Below are 24,248 nucleotides of genomic sequence, written 5' to 3'. Positions count from 1 at the left end.
TAATAACTTTGTCCATGATGGATGTTATGTGGCTCTGGAGGGACTGTTAATTAACACACATTATGTCATCATCTTGGCTTGGCTTGACACAAACAGAATTGTTACAAGCAAAAGGTACCATTCCTTGGAACCCATTTATTTTCTACTTTTATTGGGAGAAAGGTTCCAGCCAAAAAAGGATTCATCATTTTTTAAAGGTATTATATATGTATTATATATATATAATATATATATATATAATATATATATATTATATACAATGCAATATGAGTTGCAACAATAGGGCAACCGATGGTACAGACCCTACCTTGGTATTTGGGTTACAGTTTCAGCACGATGATATGTGTAACCCTGTAATCATTGCAATCATTGTGAACATTCCATTGTCAGTGTGGGATCATTGTCTTAAAGCCTAGATATACAAGCTCATGCTAACTTTCGAGCCATAGACTGACCGTAGACCAGCCACAGAGGTTGTTTGTCATGTCAAACTAACTCTCCAAGTTTTTTTCAGGTGAAAGACAAACTTACATACTTCGGAAGTTGTGTGTCTTTCGCACATTTTGCCTGTGCCAGAATGTTGGACATGCCTAATTCTATGTGTGTGGTGCACCACACGTTCATGCCACATACATAATCAGTGCGACCAACTCATGTTCAGATATTTCATATGTCCTGTAAGCATGTCCAGATCACCACAACGACATTCTCCACAAACCAAAACAAGAAAAAGGCAGTGATTTGGGGAACGCCAAAAATCGCACAGCCAATATATCGTACAGCCGGTTCTGATTTAGGCCTTGGTTGACACTTCGTCCATGCAATGTTTTGGACTATGAGTTTTTTAGATGAGTCCCTAAAAGCTCCTCCTCATGTCTGTATTATTTACGTTTGTGCATGTCCTCTAGCTTTCACAACTTTGTTTGTTTGCTACTTTGTATTTTTGTGTTGTGCTGCTCCGAGCAAGCTCATTTATTTTTTTATTAAAGACTCTATCAACTGCACCTACCATGTGGTGAGGTAATGCTACACCAATTAATAGCAAATTGTAACATCCCTGCCATTCCAACAATATCAGCAGCTTTCTGCCTCATTTATATGGTACTTTGGCCCAAAGGTTGCAAATTAGTTTCTGTGACAACCATCCATACACTTATACCACAGCAAGCTATCATGTCCGATGTTAGTGAACCACTGGGACCAATTTACGATGTTTGGTGTCCAGCCCAAGGACACAACATTTGACCAGTGGACTTCTCATTATGGAATAATAAAAAAAACCCTCTGTGTCACATGATACAAAATTGTGTTTTTTGGACAAAAGATACTTAATGCTTACGTTTATTAGTCATTATTTTCATTGTTAACGTCCACATCTTCATTGCAGGAGGTATCATCCATTTCATCAAGTTCTTCTCTTCTCGACTGCCTTAGTATAAGACCTGGATTTAATAGTCTCAATCACATCCATTGTCCGCTTAATTTGCGATATCTGTTCCTTTCCTTTATCTTTCTCATGAGCTGACATTTAATCTTCTAACTTACTTGACATAGTTTCCTCCTTCAGCACCTTCATGGCAGTCTGAATTTTGGCGTTGTCTGATTTCTTAGATACTTGGTCTTCTTTTGCCCCTCAGCTGTTAGATGTTTTGGTTTGGTGCCTGCTTCCGATGCTCAACTCCATCTTGATCTGATCTGAAATTTCTCAGGACATCTTCATTTAATCTTGTTTCTTTTGTTTAGATTCTCTCTCTCTCTAATTAAGTCTGGCATCTCTCTCTGTGATTGGTATGTGTTGTTCATTATTATTATTGCCCTTATTCAATGTCTCGTACATCTGTGTCCCTGGACTCTTGTGTCCCTCTAGCCTGGGAGGTTGTTTTGTAATATTCCGGTGAGGCATTCCATAACTAAGCAGTTGATTCTGATTGTTGTACATTCTAGTGTGGTTTGGATTTAGTTTGCTGTTTGATCCACCCATCCATGAATCCATCAATTACAGTGTGACCTGTTCAAGGTCACAGGGAGCTCAAGCCTATCCCAGCAGATCACAAGTCAATCGCAAGGCTGACAAGTGGAGGAAGACAGATTAATACTTACATTCACACTGACGGGCAATTTTGAGTATCCCAACAAACATGTTTTTGGACTGTTGGAAGATGGTGGAGGACACGACAACAACCAACACGAGAAAGCATGCAAACCCTCAATGTTCTTAATTATGCAAAGCTACAACATGAAAATGCACTGGCCCGGTTGATAGAATGCACCACAGAGACAAATATTTTCCCCTTGGATGTGCCCCAAATGGTCTCTACTCCATTGCACAGCTGCTCTGATCATTTGAATGACCCCCGTTGCCTGACATGTCCAACATGCTACCCGCGTTTTAGTGTAATGACCCACATTTGTCCTCTACTATGGCCTTATTTCACCCATTATAGCTCATTTGAACTTCCATTGCGCTCACCAGTCTCTGTACCAACAAATCTACTAGCATGATGGACTAAATTAGTTTTTAGCACTGATACCTTCATTGTCTTTCAATGATATTTCCTCTTCTTTTGGCCCTTTGCTTTGGTATCAGCGCTCTTGGCAAGAACAATAACAACAATGATTGTAAAATGCAACACAAGAAGCTAGGCTATTGTTATGGGGCCAAATTACTCCATGTGGATAAAACGTTTAGTTAATTATGCATTGATATCTAAACAGCAGGTGGTGTCCAACCATCATGATTGTTATCACTGACATGTATCATTAAGTGCAAGGTCTTTTATGGCACTCTTGCAAAACCTGCCAAACTTTAATATTGTACAGTTATCTTATTACATTATTTTTTATGATGTGGTGGTTGTTCAACACTTTAAAAAATAAGCAAGTCTAAGAGTGCAACTAAACTTAACAGGTTTTTAGTCAGCAGATCTCAAAAAGCTTTCACAGCTATTAGTATATTGTATAGTGTATTGTACAGTGGTGATTGCTATTGTATAATGAGTCACAGGACAAGCAATAGCCCATAAATGGAATACAGCGTTCCCTTGTGGGGAATAGGTTCCCAAAATAGCCTGCAATAAGTGAAATCCTTGAAGTAGCCAACTAATTATTATATACTATGTTTTAAGACTGTCCCTCACACTTTATACGCTTCTCTCATAGAGACATTAATGAAACGAACATTCATTTACAGTATTCCATAATGGTGCTGAGATCGCCAAGAAACTGGAAACACGGCAGTGCTGCGAAGTAGATTAATTGACAATGGTGTACAGTAATCAGCACAGAATGGGCAGGTTCTCCTTTAGCCAATAAGGATTGTTGTCTCCATATTTAGCCGGCTGACGAGGTGGAGGGATGTCATCTTTACTCTAGCTGCACACATCTTCAACTCTCACATGAGCATGCTACACCTGCTAATGGTAGCAGTGGTAAATACAATAACAGACACATAAAACAGAACAGCCATAGATCGCTCTAATACACCACAAGGACGCACAATACAATGCACGTTCACACATTGTTAAAAATAATCACAATAAGGAAAAAATCCACAAAACAGCGAATCTACAAAAGGTGAATCACAATGTAGTGAGGGAACACTGTATACGAGTATTCTCCTACTCAGGAACATTCAAAACTACTTTATACTGGTAGTGTAAACGGTGGCTGTTGAAAAAGTCTGTTGAATATTGTATGAATATTAATGTCTGCTCCAGGAACATAGTGACCTGGAATTTTGAAAGTCATAGTAACCCTTACAGTCACGCAGGAAAGGACTTGTGTTGACACACAGCCAGAGCTACTTCGCTGTCCCTTACCCACTGTGCCACAGTGACCTCGTGAAGTCTGATTACATGACCACGTGACCACTCCACAGTGTTGGGCCTTCCTCATTCAGAGAGAAAAATGTCTTCCTAATAAATTATACAGTGGAGTCCTTGTGTAAACACTTGATGATTGTTTTTTTGTTTTTCTGTAGGAAGTGGGGAGTATAATTGGAAAGGTATGTGGTTTTATTTTATATTAGTCACAGAAACCCTTTACTAAGTGCAGAATTGTAATGTTTCTTTTTTCTTCCCCAGAAAGGGGAAACTGTGAAAAAGATGCGGGAAGAGGTAAGTGTCATTTGCATTATTAACAGTGGCTCTACCTTCTCATCCTCTATTGCTGATCATTGCCAGTAAGAGTCTTTAGTAGAGGTACAGGTAAAAGTAGTCCAGTTTTCTGACCTATAAATAGAGTTACAATGTTGTATTCTCGTGTTAAAAGATGCCAAAGTTTGAAATAATGAGGTTTGCACATTTGGAACTGAGCCTACAAGGAGTTCCTTTACTCCCTATTAGCAAAAGAAAAATATTTTAATCTGTCAACAGCATTTCACACTGGACTGTTTAGTGAACATGGGCCAGTAGGCAGCTGGACTAGCGGACAAATTGTTCCTGAAGCCCTACGCCTTTCCAACATTGTTGGGTCAGAAGCAAGTAGCAGTGTCCTAACTGTGTGTATTTTGTGAAAGTAATGGAACAAAGAGGTTCTTTGAGTAGCATTATAGAGTGGGCATACGGGAAATTACAACTTCACCGACTCTGGAGTTGCTAAAATGCCATTTCCTAATGCAATCAGTGGGTCGACCCAATTTTTTTAAGCACTGGCAGGCCCGCAAAAAACATACACAACAGTACACATTACCAATTTTGTAGAAAACTTAACTTAACTATTCAGAGAAGTCTTGAAGTAACCTCTTTTTGAGAAACAAGCTCAAGCTCTATCATAATCCTGAAGTCCTCATGAGAACTTGGGAGTGTGAACAACCACAGCGCAGCGGGCATGCGTGGAAGCGGGCCGTGGGTGGAATACATTAAAACAGACCATTTTAGTGGGAAGCATTAAATCCAATGAAATGCAGTTGGAATAGGCGCAGATTCAGGAAGATCTACAAATTTTCTGTGCTGGTTATCATGTGTAGCTGCTTTATAGAAGTCCACAACTCAATAAAAAGGGCCAGAAAATTAGCACAATAGGTGCCCTTTAAATGTGCATTTATCAATTTCATTCAAATGGGATAATTAGATTTACATTATTTGTTATGAGAAATTTTGATTTGGGTTTTTTTCGACTGGGCCTTTCATAGACCCAGTGGAACAGTTTCATAATGAAACGAGTATCACTGTAAATGTGTGTGTGGGTAAATCATTATTTGCAAAGAAGTTAAACATTGTTTTATATTTACTGCACAAAGAAAAGAAACAATTTGTTTTAATGATATGTATTTAGTTTTATTAGCATTGGGAATTTGACTGCGGTTGAGATTCTGTAGACTCACATCAGCTACATAGATTTCATGGACACTACATACTGTATATGCTGCTTTTTCAGAGTGGAGCACGAATCAATATCTCAGAGGGCAACTGCCCAGAGAGGATTGTCACCATTACTGGACCAACAGACACAATCTTCAAGGCTTTTGCCATGATTGCCTACAAATTTGAGGAGGTATGTATGTGTATGTGTTCCAAAGTAATTGAACATGTCTTGTTGAATCAGAGAAGAAGAAATGCATTTTGTCTTGAGCAAATATAGTTACTTAGTAACATATTTCTGTTTTCATTTCACAAAATAAAGATTTTAGGCATGCAAGCTATTAGTTGTCAAATAAGCTAATTTGCTGTTGCACATGTCTAAATGTATGAACTGTAATTGTTGCTGTAAATTTACCCACTGACAAATCATACTTCTTTAATAGATGTTTGAAACAAACCATCCCATACTTTACCAACAAATATTATCAGAATTGTTCTGGGCAATTTTCCCATTTTATAATACCAATTAATTAAACATATTTGCTCAGTTTAAGTAATTAATTATGAAGTGAGTCATACTGATAGCCGGTAATAAATTAACACCATGATTTCTTGAGGCCATCCATTTCTCGTTCGTTTTCTAGGATATCATCAATTCCATGAGCAACAGCCCAGCAACCAGCAAGCCTCCAGTGACCTTAAGGCTTGTCGTGCCAGCCAGCCAGTGTGGCTCCCTCATAGGAAAAGGAGGTTCCAAAATAAAAGAAATGAGAGAGGTACGGTCAGCCTGTTAATTCCTAGTAGTTAGGTGCTTCATGTGATGATTTCCAATGTAAGTGTGTTCTATCCACACTTCCTGTACGTTATGTATGTTTTCCTGAAGGCTTTTGTTATCCAATCATGACATATAGTTATAGAAATAGATGGATTTTGCTTTAAATTAAAATGCGTCTTCGTTGAGTTGTGCAGTAGGTGGAAATGTAATTACATTATCGAACAGAGAGACATTTACAAGCGAGAGTCTCATTAACATTATGTTGCCATATGTGGTGAAAACGATCCATTGTGACCCAATGATCTACAAAATGGAAGTTAATTCATCCTGTGGCAATATTCACCAGTATAGTATGCGAACAAGGAGTGACGAACAATGTTATCTTCCTTATAGCATCTACAATGAAGTGGTCAGCTAAACTGCTAAAAGCCCCCAGGCAATCGGCAAACCCAGTGTCCTCAGCCGGCCATCCAGTCCGACAAATCCATCCACTTTTATGGCTATCCGCTACCTCTGAGAGCCATGCACACAAGGGCGTGTGTCCCTCATTAATTAGCATGGGCCATGAAAACCCACCACACCCTGCCAAGTGCCCGCCCAACAAAATGCTACAACAAACTAAAGGTTTTTTATTTTGCAGGGTGCAAAACTTATACCACTCTCACAACTCGAGGAAGCACACTGGAGACATGTTTGTTTTGGCTTTGTGAAGAGAGAGTTGGTGTGAGACAGTTGTTATAGGCTGGATGCTGTAATTAAGCCAGAGGTTATCAGTGAAGCTCATAGTCATTAAAACCCAACTATCTGCATATCCACATGACTGATGCAGATATGCAGATTTTCACATAAATCGTCCAATACTAATTGGTGGCTGATCCATTGGAGCACCCCTAATATATGTATATTATATGGCATTAAAACCATATAATCTAACCATGCTCTATCATCATGCAATTTAGTAGAACTGAAGTAAGTCTGGACTTTGTATCCCTAACAGAGTGAAGAAAATCTGACCTACATTTAAATATTTTGGGAGGGATTGTACAAAAGGTTAAAGGACCAGTTGTGGGTTGGTCTGGATCAAAAGTCTAGTGCCGTTCTTGGAGTTCCAGTCTGTCACTGGATATGCTTCTCTTGTTCCAAATCTTAAACTTTTGGGTGCATATTCTTAGGCAAAGTAGCAGCAAAGATAGATGTACAATTTCAGTGCATGACTCATACACATAGGATAAAAGATCTACAGACCATTCAGATAAAACATTTTCATTTCATGTAACACTTGTAAATAGCGCTTTTAACATGTCTATCTGGGTACTTAGACCAAGCCAGTTTGCACAAATACATTCTTGGATGTGTCCTTCATCATTATTCCATGGGGGTGTAGTGTATGAACAGTAATTTGATGTAAACAACCCAATCACGACCCTGCCACGTTTTTTGCCTAGCCTGCAGCTGACTTGGGCTGTTCATATTTTCTACTAGATTGCATCTCTCCCCCAGATGGGTGTATTTCTAGAAATATTTGTTTTAAACAGGTGAAGGTGTTTGTTCTTGTAGTTAAGTCTTAAGGAGGAACTATTATGTTCATTTTTTAATCATTTGTATTGAGTTGTGGACTCCTTTTGAAACCCAGGAAAAAAATGTTCAGGGCTCACTTCCAAATGTGCAAACCCCATTATCTGAAACTTTGGCATCATTTAACACGATAATACAACATTCTAAAAAGCATAATAGGTCCCCTTTAATGACAAGAGCATCGAGGGAGTAACTTTGTGAATATGCTTCACAGGTTTGATTTATGGCTTTCGTAGATTTTCTTGCAACAAACCAGGCTTTGTAATCTTTGCGGTATATTTAGCGTGTTATTAAATAATTGTGCACTTACACAATCAGAGAATTTAGATGAAGCACTATAAGGAAATTGCAAATCTATTGTTTCTTTCATTTTTATCAGCATTTTAAAGTTCCAACAATGTTTATTGTTGTTTATTTTTAGTTTTGATTCATTAGTTTGAGTATAAATTTAGCCTATTTGTTTCAAATTCCACCTTGCTCAGTCTCAGCTCTAATCAACAAGAGAGACAGGTTAAGACCCCTCTTTGCGTTTTTTTTCCCGTTATGATGGACTGATTTAGTACGGTAATACCTTTTTCCAAAATCTCAATTTGAAAGATTTCTACATGCAAGAACAACACATCTTTTTGCTACTTTTTCTGTGACTTCCTCTGCTGTCTATCTGCGAATACCCTTGTTTGACCCCTGAGCGTTTGAGCAGGTGAAGACCGCAATGTGACATGACATGCAACTTAGCAATTCAATGCATCCTACCTACTTGAAAAGAAGACAGACGGTCCTTTTAAACTCAACTCTGGAGCCTGTTTGCATGAAAATCTTGAACTGAATTGTTTGTCGACGTTAAAAAGCCCCTTAAACACCACCTCCCGTTTTCAGTCCACGGGTGCACAGGTTCAAGTAGCAGGGGACATGCTCCCAAACTCAACAGAGCGTGCAGTGACAATCTCCGGGACCCCAGAAGCCATCATCCAGTGTGTCAAACAGATCTGTGTCATCATGCTGGAGGTACAGTATATTGCCATACTTGTAGCTTCTTTTATCTTCTGCATTAATGTAGCCTATAGAGTTGATAAAGGTTTTCCAGGGCCACTGCTTTTCCTATTCCAGGGCAAACAAAAGCGACTGGTATGTTCCATAGGGCACTACATCAGAAACAGACAAACAATCAGAGCCTTAAAAGGTCCAACGAGGTGCTTATTTTTCCAGTGTAAAGACTCTCGTAAAGACTATCTTGGGTGAAAATGCCATTAAAGCTGTGTTCGACTTGGTTCAGCTGACCTAATTCTCTTGTTTTTCTCTATTGTATGGATGGACAGTCCAGCCCAAACATGACATGTTTTTACCACTTTAATTTCTGCACTGGAAAGTAGTTGTTGACTTGTTTATGTTTTACGTGTTTAGTGAACAAAATGTATTGATTGTAATTGATGTAAATAGTGCTTCTCAAATGGTGGGGTGTGCCTCCCCTGCGGGCACTGTGACGTGTCAGGGGGCTGTGAGCTTTCTGCAGAACAGCTTGAGAGCAAAGCAGAGAGCACTGAAACTGTTTCACAAACAAAATTAACAGCACAACACATACAAAGCAAGTTAGCACAACAACATAAATTAAATGCTAAGACTATGTGGCCAATAAACAACTGTGACATGTTAACAACAAACATGTAACCTCAAACAGTATTCACAAACTGCATGCAGTGCATGCTGGGCAGTCCCCCCGCCTGCATGTTAAGTGCTACTGTATTTATTTATACCATGGGTTTACTTGATGTTCAATTAACAAGCTGCCGGTCTGTGAATTGTGGTGTCAGGCTCATGACAAAGAATTATTGAGAACTTGACTGAATAGACACACAATGCTAAAACGAAGTTGGGCCATAAGATGAAGCTGAAGAAACGCTGCACTTGAACAGCCAAAGTAGAATATTTTTTATACTTTCTATTCTGCTACAGCTAGTAATGTACATTACATTGTCTTGATGTTGCATGCAAGGCACATAAACTACATAAGATATCGGATTAAGCCCTCCCCTGTCTTGAACAACTTTGTTGCTGTGCACAGCATGAATCTGTAGCTCAAGTCATTACAATATATTGGCAAACTAGAAGTCCCATGATGCCTGCGTCTCTGCTGTCACTACACAGGCCCAATCTCAATACGAATGCTGACATGGGACTGTGTTGGTTTCACATTATGCCATAAACCACCTAAAATGAACAAATACACAGTATGAGTTTGCATACGATTTCGTAAGAAATTGTCAAACGTAAGGCTCTATTTTATGTTGTGATTTTTCATGAATATCTCCATTGCGCCAATGCCAATGGCCCCAAAAATGGGGAAGACTCTATTTGGCAGAATGTCAAGACCGTTGGAATTAGGGTTAGAGTATTTCCATAATTGCCATCTATTTCCTACATTGTTCAAACTTAAAAACTTAAAAATTCACATGATGGACTAATTATTCCCTTTCTTTTTTGTGTTTGTCTCTCTTAGTCTCCCCCCAAAGGTGCCACGATCCCTTATCGCCCAAAGCCTGCTTCTACACCTGTCATTTTTTCAGGTGGTCAGGTACGTTCAGTGTGTGATGAAATGCGTTGTTTTTTTCCACCTAATGACTAAATGTACTACAAGTTAATTGGCGGGGAGGAATTGTACACCAATATTATTTTTGGTAGCAAAACATTGCAGTTTTACGGTTTTTTTAATAATGATACCTCTTTCCATTGTCCCCACAGGCTTACACAATTCAGGGACAGTATGCCATTCCACACCCAGATGTGAGTTTTTATTCTCTACTTGTGAAGAATGTGGGAATCAAAAACTTGATAGTAGTGTTGTGACATCTGTGACAGTGTTGAAAGTCAGTTGAAATAAGTCATTCCAGAGCAACAAGATAACAGTGGTGATCATATTAAAGCCAAGTAGGTTAGTACATCCTTTTTCATTTTCAGTGTACCATATAGTGTTCCATTAATGAGCTGCCATCATTTATCCTTGTCGTAAGGGAACTACCTTTTGTCATATTGATTAATTCAAAGTTTGTCAGTGATGGATGCGGTAGGAGGTACTGGTTGGAGTCACTCAAGAACAGACTTGACATCCTCTTAAAAGTCTGTAAAACAGAAAATCATGATCTAAAGCACACATCTTCCCCCATTCCTTATGGAAGTTAATACTGACGCTTCCGACGATAACCTGAGACCATCCATGTTAAATGGAATTGTTCAAAACCAAAATGTCTGCCGAAATGGAATCTGCTTATAGTGTCCCAACTCAAAAAGGATCACTGTCCATTATTAGAGTTACCAATGTGTGGACGCTTTGTTTGGGCACTCAACAAGTTTGTTATGTGCACTGATACAATGACCGAGACAATGGACGTAAACCGAGACATACTGTAATTGTGGCAATAATTTTACAACAAAAACTGGGACGTACAGTTTCACTGTATACGTGCTGAGTGCATATAATATGTCAGAAAAGTGAGGAGTAACAATTTCTCACAGTATTTTCAAGGGTAATTATTATAGAACTGAAGTTTGGACAGCTTGGAAGCTTGGTTATTTATGACAATTATGACAGACTTTTCCCATTTGGTCATCTTCAGTATTAATGATGCTTAACTCTGCTGTGAGGTTCTGTGCACTTTCATTTTTTTCCCTCATGTATAGGCTGATAAAAACATTGTATTTAGTATTTATGTTGTTGCTTTATGAACACAGGTTCATATACTGTGTTGTGGCTGAATAAAGCCTGTTCTGATGGTTTTGTGCCATTCTGGTTAGATTTTTTTCTCTATGTTTTTGTTCTTTAATATTTGTTAGTTACTGTAATTACTTAGTCAACACATTTTTCTGTTGTAATTACACAGAGGGAAAATCACAACAATTTTTTGCAGCTTCCATTTCTTCATGCAATAAACACCTAAAAACACTGCAACTTCTTTGGCAATTTAGGGGAAAAGCAGACATTTGAGGCCGCAACAATTTTAACAAAAGCCCGCTAAATCCTGGGAGGACTGGTATAAAGCTCCAAACCAGAAATCCCCCTTCCCCTTTCTCTATCCTTTTCTTGTTCTTGTCCCTCCACCATCCTGAGTTACGTTCACCTCTCCTCACTGTTTCATACATCTCTACTTTTGATTTACTACATTTCTTTGTGTAACAGTAACCAGTTAGTTGTACTTTCCCTCCTAACCCTTCAGCAGCTGACCAAGCTCCACCAGCTGGCTATGCAGCAAACCCCCTTTACCCCTCTTGGACAGACCACCCCTGCTTTCCCTGGTACGTACCCACAAGACCCTGTAGACATGTCCTTCCGTCGTCATCCTGCGATACATTTTTATCCTTTCCCTTCTCTTACCTTTCACCTTATGTCATTTATTATTTCAGCATGACTTGATCTCTTAGGCTTCTACTCTATTTCATTTTTTTTTGCGTTGAGGTTTCCTTGGGCTGGAAAGCATAATTGACACCAACAGAACATATTCATAATGTGAATTAACTTATGTCCTTGACAACATTTTGGGTATTTCACTTTCCATTTATGGTCAAAGTATAATCACATGCAATATCTGGTAGGCCTGAAGTTAACTATAAAGCATAAACCTTTGCATGTACCAAATAGCCTGTAACAAAAGATATATTGTTCTGGGGAAAAATATTGAACTATGTAAGTAAATATACGTAAATATTTGTTGCATTTGACCAACTTTTGTAATTGCTATTCAGCTGACTACAATAAAAAACTAGAAGTGCATGGTCACAGATGTCCCACAAGGCGACGTGGTTACTCAGTTCTGCAAATTTGCACTGAGTAGGATTTGTTATTTATAAACCAAATAGTTTCATAGTTAGTGCATAGGTTTTTTTTTACTAACATTATTAGTGCTCATGACTCTTGTATTACCCTATATAATATACATATTAAGATTAAATAAGATATAATATAGAACTTTGTTCTCACGCCCGGCCCAAGCCCCCATGGGGCCCGAGGCAAAATTTGATTTTGGGGCCATCTATTGCAAAATAATTAATTACTTTGTCTTTTTTTTATTGCTCTTGGGGGCCCTCGATAGGTCACAGGGCCATAAGCAGGTGCTTAGTTTGCTTATGCCTTGGGCTTGTACTTCTCCTGAGACCTAGTGGCCAGTGTAGAATACGCCATAATACAATGATATCTCAAAGGCATATCACAATATGCCTTTGAATCAGTCTTCTGAATGCCCCAAATAGAATCGCTTGCGTCTTTGTGCTTTGAATTTTACAGCGTCACTCCATCACGTTTAAAAAAAAATATGTGATAGTTAATAAATCATGCCCTGTGATTGGCTGGTGACCAGCACAGCATGTACCCTGCTTCTCGCCCAAAGACAGCTGGGATAGGCTCCAGCATACCCGTGACCCTAGTGAGGATAAGCAGTATAGAAAATGAATGAATGAATAATAAATACAGCCTATTTTTATTCAGAAATGTGTATATTGTAGAAAATTACTTAATGCATTTACCTGGATAAAAATGGCTAAATAAACTAAGATACAGGTTCAAATATAAGGCATTCAAAAGACTCATTCAAAGACTCTGCGATGACATGTAGTATTTAGGTATCAGTAATGAAATGTTGAGTGAGATACACAAACACCATACTTGATTGCGGAACAACAGGCTTTTATTGCAGGTTGCAGCAGTAACCCACACCAAGCTAAAACTCAACTCTGAACCCCTTACACCACTTCCTGTCTGCCTCCCACTCAGTTCAGTGAAGGTGACTGTCGGTTTGTTATTTAATGTCTAGAGGGCTCCAATTAAAAGGCCATGAACAGGTTTTTTTTAATGCACTAACTAAAAAAAATATTCCATTGATGAATAAGGAATCCAACTTAGCTGAAATTCACATATTACTGTCATGGACTTATTTAAGCCCAAAATATTAAAATGTGTCTAAGTAGGCATATTATATGACTAACAGTAGGCTGTAGTCCACCACGAAACAGTAATGACTTATTATTATATTTATTAAAAATCAAGATATGGTGAAGCAGTGAAATTTAAAGCGTGAAGTGGTGAGGGTTGACTGTATTTTTAAATTATGCATCATAACAGTTGTTCAGTTAAGCTGCTTTGCTGTACTCTTACACACAAAAAATTAGAACCATCCACGCAATCCATTGGGCAAACAGGTGAAATGTGAATAGTCATAAAAAAACAATAATTTTACAGTATAATTTTCCAATATGGAAAGGTTTAGAGAAAGCCGGATATCCCAAACGTCTTGTAAGTAGTGTATATATGGACATTAAAATCAAAGCAGCAACAATTTTACCAACAGCTTCATTAATAAGGTGCATTTTTGCAGGTTTCTGATCATATTTCATATCTTATTTGGTTGGGCTAGATGTGATAATGACTTTCAATTACTGGGTTTGCATTGTGAGTATGCATGAGTGTATGTTTTTAATTTCTTGAGATAAAGGCTGAAGTTTTTGCTTGATTTTTTTTTTACTTTTTAAAGAATGATTTCCTTGGAATACCAATGTTTTTTTTGAGGAAAAAAGGAGTGAAATTGGTTGAAGAATGTTTTTAAATTTGAAACATCACATGCTTATCTGTATAGGAAATTTGTCAAATGGGAGCTGCAGTGTGTTCTTATTACACTTGTGGAGTGTATGCATGTGAAATGTAACAGTAAAAGCAACTGATGTTGCCACAAGGTACATACGTATGTCATTTCTAGGACAATGTACATCCCTTTGGTCCTTTTTAGGGTCTGCTCCATCTGGCTTCCAGATATACCAAATATACACTTGCAAGTTCTGCTTATAAGTTGATGCTGTACTCCCTTAAGGGATGTGGCCCAATTATGATATGAGTTTGGCCCAGGACTTTAAACAAGGGGAACACACCCAGAAGAGTTGTATCAAACTGACCTAATTATTGTAAGCGATTTTCTCTCTTTTTGCAATTACAAATGACAATGAAATCTTTTGGAGGTCTGGTAGTGCTGCAACCTAGCACAATTTTGCACAGCTGCAAACCTGTTTATTAGCAACATTTTTAATTTCAAACATTGTTTCACTTTATTCAGACTTTTCAGAAACAGAAGCACATGATGATCTACATCATACAGCTAGAAACCCAAGCTCCTTTTCAAGTCACAGGTCTATCCATTGCCATACTTCCATCGTATCTACTGTCCGTGTTTAATTAGCCAAACCGACTGCAAAAAGAAGACCGTGTGACCTCCCTCATTTTTCAAAATACTTATTCTACTTATTGTACACCTGTGAAATTTTTGTTCAAAGTCTTAACAGGAAGCTGAAGTTTTCAGCTGTGTTTTGCTTTTTTTTGTTGATTCAGGTTTGGATGCCAGTCCACCAGCCAGCACTCATGAGCTCACCATCCCTAATGATGTGAGAAGGGTTTATGTAATCTCTGTAGTTGCATTTGTATATAGATATATAATTTACGAACATACACTACTGTTCAAAAGTTTTGGAACACATCAATGTTTACAGTTATTTATTAAAATTCAAGTTGTTTAAGTCCAATCAATAGCTTGAAATGGCACAAAGGTAAGTGGTGAAGTGCCAGAGGTTAAACAAAAGGTAAAATTATAGCTCTGTTTCAGAAATGGAGGTTGATCAAGCCTTGGCAGCTGGTGCAACTAATTCCTATAGGTGTTCCAAGTTCTGGAGTACGTACTACCTTCTCTGTCTGCATAAAAACAGTTGGTACACACTGTGGTAGTATACTCTCATGAACATCAGCTGAACAGCACTGTACTGGAGAAAGTAATTTTTTGCTACAAATGTGGCCAACAACTTAGGAGAGACTTGTAAAAATGTATTTTTTTCTCTCCGGAGAAATTGGACAACCTTTAACCAGTAGTGTATAAAGTAGTATTTGGACTATCGGAGTTTTTTTTATTATGTTAACTTTATATACCACCACAGCCAATTTGCAATAACATGTGATGGGATTTAAGTGTAAACCTCTCATTTAAAAATATGGCGTAACCTTTTGAAAATAAATGATTCATCAGTGAGTACCTCCCTTAACAGGTCACAACGTGACATAAAACATACTAACATTTAGCATGTAACATTTTGTTGAATATGAATGGAAATACTTTGAAAGCAAAATAAAGATTTATTCATTTATTAAAGATTTATTTTAGGATTCAACATTTAATATAACAAATAATGTATGATTCATGTTTAGATTTATAGATATAGATTTATATTTACATTGAACACTTTTATTTAGATTTAACATGTATCAGTATGCAGATCAAAAGATCCGCTGTGGCGACTCCGAAAACAGGAAAAGCAGAAAGAAACAAAACAATGTGGATTTAATATTTATATTTAACATTTTGAACACTGTTCTCCCCGTGCATGCGTGGGTTTTCTCCGGGTACTCCGGTTTCCTCCCACATTCCAAAAACATGCTAGGTTAATTGGCCACTCCAAATTGTCCATAGGTATGAATGCGAGTGTGAATGGTTGTTTGTCTATATGTGCCCTGTGATTGGCTGGCGACCAGTCCAGGGTGTACCCCGCCTCTCGCCCGAAGAAAGCTGGGATAGGCTCCAGCACCCCCCGCGACCCTCGTGAGGAAAAAGCGGTAGAAAAAGGATGAATGAATGAATGATTTTGAACACTTGGGTTTACCATTTGCATTTATAGTAAACAGAATAGTTAATTTCTATATTAAATGTGAAGAAAATTAGTTAACTGCTAACAAAAGTGCTAACTAGTCTAAATGTATCAGCTAAAAAAATGTGACTGAATTAAAAGCAACAACTGCAGTGCAGACCTGACAAAACATCTTCAGGGAGAATTGGAAATTGATGATGTCCAAGGGCCGAAATTCCAGTTTTCCATCCAAATACAGTAAAGTCTCGTTACATCGATATTCTCGGGAGTCGGAAAAAATACCGATATAACGGTCCATATATCCATATATCCGATCCTGCGCCGAACTGCATTAAAAGTGGGCAATAATGCACTTTAATCAATCTTTGCTTAAGGATTTCAATACCAAAAAAAAACACGGCGAACGGCTGCTTCCAGTCAACTTTATTTTTCACACTTCCACCACCAGAGCACAGCACACACACCGATTCCCACACTTCCTGGTTCACAGGTCATGCTCAACCCGCCCCACATAGCTGGCCAAACACATGCCTGCAACAGCGTTCAGCATGTACATATGAAAAACAGTGATTATTGCAAGCGATAAAAAGATATCTGAATACAACACAATTAAATACATGTATTTGTACGCTTGTGTCTTCGTTGGAATAGGTGTGTATGCTATGTCAGTTGGTTCTTCTGTTGCAGGCATGTGTTTGGCCAGCTATGCCGGGCGGGTTGAGCATGACCTGTGAACCAGGAAGTGCGAGAATCGGTGTGCGCAGCTCTGGTGGTGGAAGTGTGAAAAATAAAGTTGACTGGAAGCAGCCGTTCGCCGTGTTCTTTTTTGGTATTGAAATCCTTAAGCAAAGATTGATTTAAGCTGCTTTTGTATCGATATAAGCAGACCAAATTGTCTGGCAGGAGATGAAAAGAGCATCGTAGTAACCGGATTATCATAATAACCGTGTATCGTACTAACGGAACTAATTATATCATAAAAGACTAGAAATTTGCTGGGAAATGAAAATAGTATCGTAAATAAGTAGTAATTCGTTATAACCGATATCGATATAACGAGACTTTACTGTACTGTAAAGTGTGGTTGCAATTACAATTATGTCAAAGACCTCAAAGCCGAAACTTCAAACCATATGTGGTGCTGCATAAAGGAAACAATGATGAACGTCTGTTACTGTCCAAATATTTCAGGACATAACTGTACCTATTTACATGACAGTATATCCTCTTGAAAAATCGTGTTTTAACGCCACAGTACATTAATTATCCAATGTATCAAACTGAAAAGGGATTCTATTAAAAATGTAACGTTTGCATATTTTCCAGCTAATAGGTTGCATCATTGGACGTCAAGGAACCAAGATTAATGAGATCCGACAGATGTCTGGTGCGCAGATCAAAATCGCAAATGCCATGGAAGGTTCATCTGAGCGTCAGATCACCATCACTGGGACGCCTGCTAACATCAGCCTGGCCCAATATCTCATCAATGCCAGGTAACACCATTGACCCCTGAGTTTACAACAACCCTACGCTATTAGTTTAGCTCTGGTAATTTAAGAGATAAAATAGACTCAAGATTAAAATTTATGAGTAATGAAAATTTTAGTTGGGTAGTCACTTGTTCTGTTTGTGGATTAACGCCGTTTTCTCTTTCCTCCTGTGTATGGATGGCAAAATGCATTACGTTTTTCCTTTTTATTAAAGTGGATCATAGGAGTGGTGCCAACTGCGGTACTTAGAAAATTGTCTGCTGTGTTTGGAATAGTGGATAGTGAATACTGAAATCACCAACTAATCAATACCTCTTTACAAAGTCTGTGGACAGAGTGAAATATCACAGTGATATCACAATAACAGCACAAATGGCTGGATATAAGCATTTTAAATAGCACTTTATTTGGTATTTATATTTTACTTACCATCTTTCATTCCTGTGAAAATGTATTCAATGAAATGAAAAACAAATACTGAAACACACAAAATCCATTGACATCCACTTGAGGCTACCTGCACCTCATAGTAAAAGTTAACACAATAAAAAAAGACATAATGCGTAATACAAAACAGACATTATGTGTTAGACTTCTGAGGGCGAGTTCAGAGAACAGGCCACACAGAAACTAATGGCTATTGCTTTCCCATGACTCCAATGACAGGTTCAGGGACGTGGCTGTCATGTGGAATGACCCTTCAACAATGACAACATCCTGAAGTCGCCTTCAATACTGGCTTCCTTTTTAGACACGAGCATCAACAAACATGAGTGTTTTATCACATGGAATTAGACTTACTTGTTTCAGCTTTCTAAATTGAGTAAAAGTTGTATTACAAATCTGGAGATTTGACATGTTATAAAATAAAAATAAAATATATGATCTTATTTTATATTATTTATACAAAGATAGAACTTGTCAGGATGAACAAATGAAACACAATCAAAGCATCAAAGCATAATCTGATTGCATTGTCTAAAAGTTCATCCTGCTGATTTTGGATCTCATACACTGAAAAAGGTGGTTGCAGGCCCTCCAGATATCTTCACATGATAAACTAAATTAAATGAATTTGTGATTATTGCCTGTAATTTGTTTACCATGATTATAATCAGAATAACACAATAAAGATTTCAGGCTAACAAACAATAATGATACAACCATCATCCGCCACTTTGCACTTCAAATTTTGGGTCTTTACTCTATCACGGTTTTACAATCAACTATTGCTGTTTTGTGGTCAGATTTAGCGTTATGTTAGCGAATTATGCATTTTCAAGCATAAAAATGTCTAACTCCATTGGCATGATGCATTCAAAGATATTGTGATTAGTATTCTTTACTGGTTACGAGTTTTCAGTAATGTTATTGTCATGATTGGTGAGACACACAAGCACCAGACTTGATCACAGGAACAACTGCTGTTACATAACAGGGACAATAATCCCCAACACGAGGTATTGTTGCCAAAGTCAAGCTGAAAGTCAAATCTGAAACCCCAACGTCACTTCCTGTCGTCACCAGAACACATTTACAGCAACATACACAAGCTTAATAACATGAACACAATAATAATGCCCTTAAGGGTCATTTCATTACATTGATACAATAGCCACCGAAGGAAATTCTGTACACAACCACAAGTGTAAAAAAAAACTCCCAATGCTAACATGTGCGTGTCTATATAATGTCTTATGTCTTAAACGGCTTGTTTTCTTTTGTTATTCTATTGACTAATACGTATGAGTGTAAATGGGATTATAGGGGTGTTATTTCATGTATCAAGAGCTCTAATAATGTTATAAAACCTATTTAGAAGGTCGTAAACATGTTTTCTTTGCTCTAAATACAAAAATATTCCAATTAGACATAGGGAATCCTTCTTCATGAAAATTCGATTAACCGTGATGAACAACTTACTAAAAAACACACAGATACTGTATTTGTGGGCGGGGAAAAACATGGAAGCAATCCAAAGAATATCTACTGTATTTTATCGCACTAGTATTGATCGTATCCCGATACCCTGGTAACGAAAGGATCGATCAATACCAGGTCCATATCCACGGTAAACCCCTAAAACCAATCTAAACAAGCTACAGTATTAGATTAATAATAATAATAGTAATCATGGTAATCATAATAATATCTGCCCAGCTGGTGGCTGTAACAGCATATTAAAATGTTAAAAAACATGCTAAAGTGTGTCTACTTTTCTGACATCTTTTGTGGAAAGTGCAACATTTTTTCCCTAAATGGGGGGCATGTGATGCCTGCTGATTTTGTAAGTTTACTCCCTTACAAAGACATGAGAAGTGATGAATTTTTCGATAGCAAGTTTATTTAACAGAGATACAGAATATCAACATAAAACTGCAAAAATAAATAAATGTAGCAATATTTATTTTATATTTAATTTAGGTGACAACTGCATGTGTTCTTTTGGGGGGACTTTCATATAATTGGGTACATTGTGAGTGTAGCTGTGTTGAAAAAGTAGTTAAAAAATATACATTTACAAAAATCAAGCACACAAGCAGCTACTGCAGTATAACTTTCTCTTCCTATGTTCAAATTCTTCTTTTACAGTTGCGTTGTGTTGTTTATCCCTTCCTGCCCTGCTCCTCCCCAATCTCCTTGTACCATTGTAGGCTTACATCCGAAGTCACTGGAATGGCCACACTCTAATTTCTACCCATCTTCCCCGTTTGCATCACATGGCCCCTGAGCAAAATGCCATTGCACCCCATGTGTTGGTTAATCTGTATTGGTCTTCATATTTAAGTGATGTAGATTAGAGATTATTCACACCTATTTGAATCACTTTTTTGTCTTGTATTTTCACTTTATTTTTTTTTTTATTTTTTTTATTCTTTACAACCTTTCATGCTACATTGTTACCTATTGTTGTTCCATCCATTGTTGCATTTTTCTTTTGTGTCACTAGATATTTAAACAACATTATGTTTTATTGACGGGGACCTATTATGCAAATTTTCGGCCCTTTGTATTTAGTTGTGGACTTCTATAGAGCAGCTACACACGATAACCAGCACAGAAAGATTTCTAGATCTACCAGAATCTGCACCTATTCAAGCTGTAATTCTTTGGATTTTGTGCTTCCCACGGAAACGATCTGTTTTAATGAATTCCCCACAAGGCCCGCCTCCAGGCATGCACACTCCACTGTGGTTTGTCACACTCCCATGTGCTTCTGGTGTTGTGTTGATAGCTGCCAAACCCAACTTTATAGGGCTTGATAAAGGGTCTACTGATCGTGCTGGGAAATGGCAATTAGCAACCCCATTCCCTGTATGCACACTCTATAATGCTACACCGACAACTGCTTTTGTTCCATGACTTACACAAAATAAACACAGTTAGGACACTGATAAATTGTTACTTACTGCTTGCCCCTCTGACACTTTGACATGACCAAGTAACATTGGAAAGGCCTCAGGCAAGTCCAGCTGCGTACAAAAAAGTCCAGTGTAAAATACCGTTGACAGATTAAAATATTTTTCTTCTGTTGGTAGGGAATCAGGAAATCCAACCACTTGTGCCTGTTCGCGTCATTAGGAATTGTAAACAAATGTAGCTTCCCTTACACCCGGAGAAACACTCCCAATGCTAACAATCATCAGAGAAGCAGAGTTTGGGGGAGGGTGGGGGAAGCAGAGATTGGGGGAGGGCAGAGAGCTTATCTTGCCTACAATACACGCCATAAAAGGAAGGCCACCTATGTTTGACATCACAAACCTCCAGTTTTACAATGACCTCTGAAAACGAGCGTTTTGAGCCATCCCAAACGTCTTTCAGGGCTCACTTCCAGATGCGCAAACCTCATTATCTGAAACTTCTTTTAACATGAGAATACTACATTGTAACTACATTTATAGGTCAGAAAACTAAAAAGCACAATAGGTCCCCTCTAAGACTTTTCCATACTGACTTTGCAATTAAGTCATGTTTTACTGTTTGCCCACACATTGTACTGAATTACCTGCATGTGACCCACTGCATCATGGTGCAGTGTAAGGAAACAAGCTGTGAACACTGTATTTGTAGCCAGGATATCACACACCGGTTGGAAATGACCTCATGGTAACCCCATCCACTGAAATGCACAAATATCACTCCAGATCAAAATGTAAACACCAATTGCAACAATTTACATTTTGCACTGTTGGATCTTAAAGGTCATCCCAGACAGGCTTTTTTAGGGGAACTTGAGCAATTTAATTTCAAAGTTGGTGTTTTTTCATTAACTTGATGTAGAGCTGTGATGTCATAGGAGGAGGGCTGCTGCTGCTGCTGCTGCAGGCGTGTGTTGCCTTGTGACTAGGGTTGGGCATCGAGCCTCAAGCTTTGATGGGAACCAGGACTAACATTGTGATTCTCCTTAGAATGTTCAAATGTTTTTATCTCAATTCTTTGTTTTGATGGCCACTTCGCTGACCAAAAAATAACTTGTTGCCAGCATCAACGAAGAAGAACTCAGAAAGCACCAATGGCCAAAAAGTTTGCCATAACTTCATAAAATGAAGGATACACATTGTTGTCTTGGAAGTTCGGTTTAAATAAATGATGGGCGTTACAGCTAAGACCAGGCAAGATTATTCACATTGACGGTCCGTCTCTATTAGCAACAGTCGAAAAAAAGCGCTTTGGGCTACATCAAAATAAGGGTGTCATAAAAAGTAGCTTACAAATTGAAAAAAAAAATGTGTTCATTGGGATTAATTGATTTCAGACCCAACTGCCACAAGTGAATTTCTGCAAAGTAGTATACAATATTAATAAACTGAATATTTTCAGAGTTTTTGTCTTTCGAAATATGTTCTTTAACACTATTAGAGCCCTGTAGACATGAAATAACACCCCTTTTCTCACCTTTACACTACTATTATTCTTTGTTTCCCACATTGCGCAGGACATGAGATCACTGCAGGGATAACGGCCTCCGGTAGCTCAGCATAGCGAGCTACCGAATAATTAGTTAGGAATAGACAATCGATATGAACCGGAATTGAAAGAAACGCAACAGGAATTCAAATTCAAATGATGCCCAACCCTAGTTGAGTCTGTTCAAGCGTGATATAATATAATGAAAATAACATTTGTATTTATTCCCAATTAATAATATTGTTTATGAACATGTTATTGGCCCAACAGGTCGGTTATTAGTGCCCCTACCTGTACGTCCTCCTATATGCCACTAGCATGGCATTTGAATGCCCTCCTAATAGAAATGCATGCATTCATACATTCAGGAATTTTACAATACGAAACACAAAAACATTACACTGCTTTACCTACTCTAGATGTTTCACTTTTTAGTGAAGGTCTATAATTATAAAACTATAAAAGCATGTTTTGTGTTACATGTTTGGCTTTCTGGAAGGGATTAATCGGATTTACGTATATTATTTTTTATGGGAAAAATGTATTTGGTTAGCGTACATTCTGATTAGAGTCCGACCTTCTGGAAATGATTAAGGACGCCAACCAAGATTCCACTGAATACTGTAACAATCAGAGATATACAGCTTGTTTCATGAAAATAAATGGATCACTGCTGGAATACAACAGCCAGACGTTGTTTTTTCAGCCTATTTCAACAAGCCATGAGAAACTCACACATTGCCATAAAATGCCCACAAAGTGAGTACTGTATATCTGTACTTTATAGGGTTAGTAGTGAGTTGGTGAAAGAAAAATACAAAATTATTAAAGCACCAGATTCTGCCTTAAGAGTGTAACCCAAACTTTTTGTTGGCAGTTGCTAAATAATTTCTTCTTCATATATAAAAAAATGATGAGTCTAGAAATGAGAGACAATAGTTGATCCACTGCGGCTTGGGCTCAGGTAATTTGTAGGTTGACCTACATATAGCGGCAACATGTTCTAAGAAAGATTCTATTGCAAATTCCTCATTCCTCCTTTTGTAAATACCCTTGAACCATGGTTTTCAAATGCTCTAGTTTTTATTTACTTCATTTTCCGAGTTTTAGCCATAATTTTACCTTGGTTGTCGTAGCCCGGTTCAGTTAGTGCACAATATTACATCTAATAAACTTGTAATATTTGTAATGATAGAAGCATTGCTTGTTTTTCCGGCCATCTTCAATCATACACCCAACACCAAATTTCTACGATACTTAGTTTACACAATACTACAATATTCTATAAGGCTAATTCATTGTTCCTGCCGTAACATTCTGTATCCCAACAAAGAAAACCCACCATTCAAAATATTTTTCTGCATGTATAACTATAATTGTTCTATATTAATGTGTTTTGTGTTTCAGTTTTGGTACCTTTCGGTTTTAGACGGACCACAAATGAAAGCAATCACCAGTCGATTTAAGCTACCATCACAGATTAAATGAGCGGGAATGTTACACGCGTGATTAAACGTCAGTAGCGATACTCCTTCTCTT

At 37.9% G+C, this 24,248-nt stretch overlaps 1 protein-coding gene across 8 annotated transcripts in view; it reads left to right on the top strand.

The window, feature by feature from the left end:
- Positions 1 to 21,464, top strand: part of pcbp3 (poly(rC) binding protein 3) — a 45,656-nt gene extending 24,192 nt beyond the window's left edge. For 2 of the 8 annotated variants that reach the window (XM_058081714.2, XM_078795022.1), the window contains exons 4-14: positions 3,980 to 4,003; positions 4,083 to 4,115; positions 5,377 to 5,493; positions 5,945 to 6,076; positions 8,527 to 8,655; positions 10,145 to 10,219; positions 10,387 to 10,428; positions 11,856 to 11,934; positions 15,008 to 15,060; positions 17,642 to 17,804; positions 20,456 to 21,464. In XM_058081714.2, the coding sequence (XP_057937697.2) occupies positions 3,980 to 4,003; positions 4,083 to 4,115; positions 5,377 to 5,493; positions 5,945 to 6,076; positions 8,527 to 8,655; positions 10,145 to 10,219; positions 10,387 to 10,428; positions 11,856 to 11,934; positions 15,008 to 15,060; positions 17,642 to 17,804; positions 20,456 to 20,532 (924 nt within the window). In that variant the 3' untranslated portion in view covers positions 20,533 to 21,464. Of the gene's footprint in view, positions 1 to 3,979; positions 4,004 to 4,082; positions 4,116 to 5,376; positions 5,494 to 5,944; positions 6,077 to 8,526; positions 8,656 to 10,144; positions 10,220 to 10,386; positions 10,429 to 11,855; positions 11,935 to 15,007; positions 15,061 to 17,634; positions 17,805 to 18,467; positions 19,755 to 20,455 lie in introns of those variants that run through there. The other 6 variants (XM_078795023.1, XM_058081719.2, XM_058081717.2 and 3 more) reach the window with 6 other exon arrangements.
- Positions 21,465 to 24,248: the final 2,784 nt, after the last annotated feature.

This window comes from Doryrhamphus excisus, linkage group LG12, assembly GCF_037039965.1.
Source record: "Doryrhamphus excisus strain RoL-2023G ecotype Guam linkage group LG12, RoL_Dexc_Guam_v1.1, whole genome shotgun sequence".
Taxonomy (NCBI): domain Eukaryota; kingdom Metazoa; phylum Chordata; class Actinopteri; order Syngnathiformes; family Syngnathidae; genus Doryrhamphus; species Doryrhamphus excisus.
This window is presented reverse-complemented; position numbering and strand designations above follow the sequence as displayed.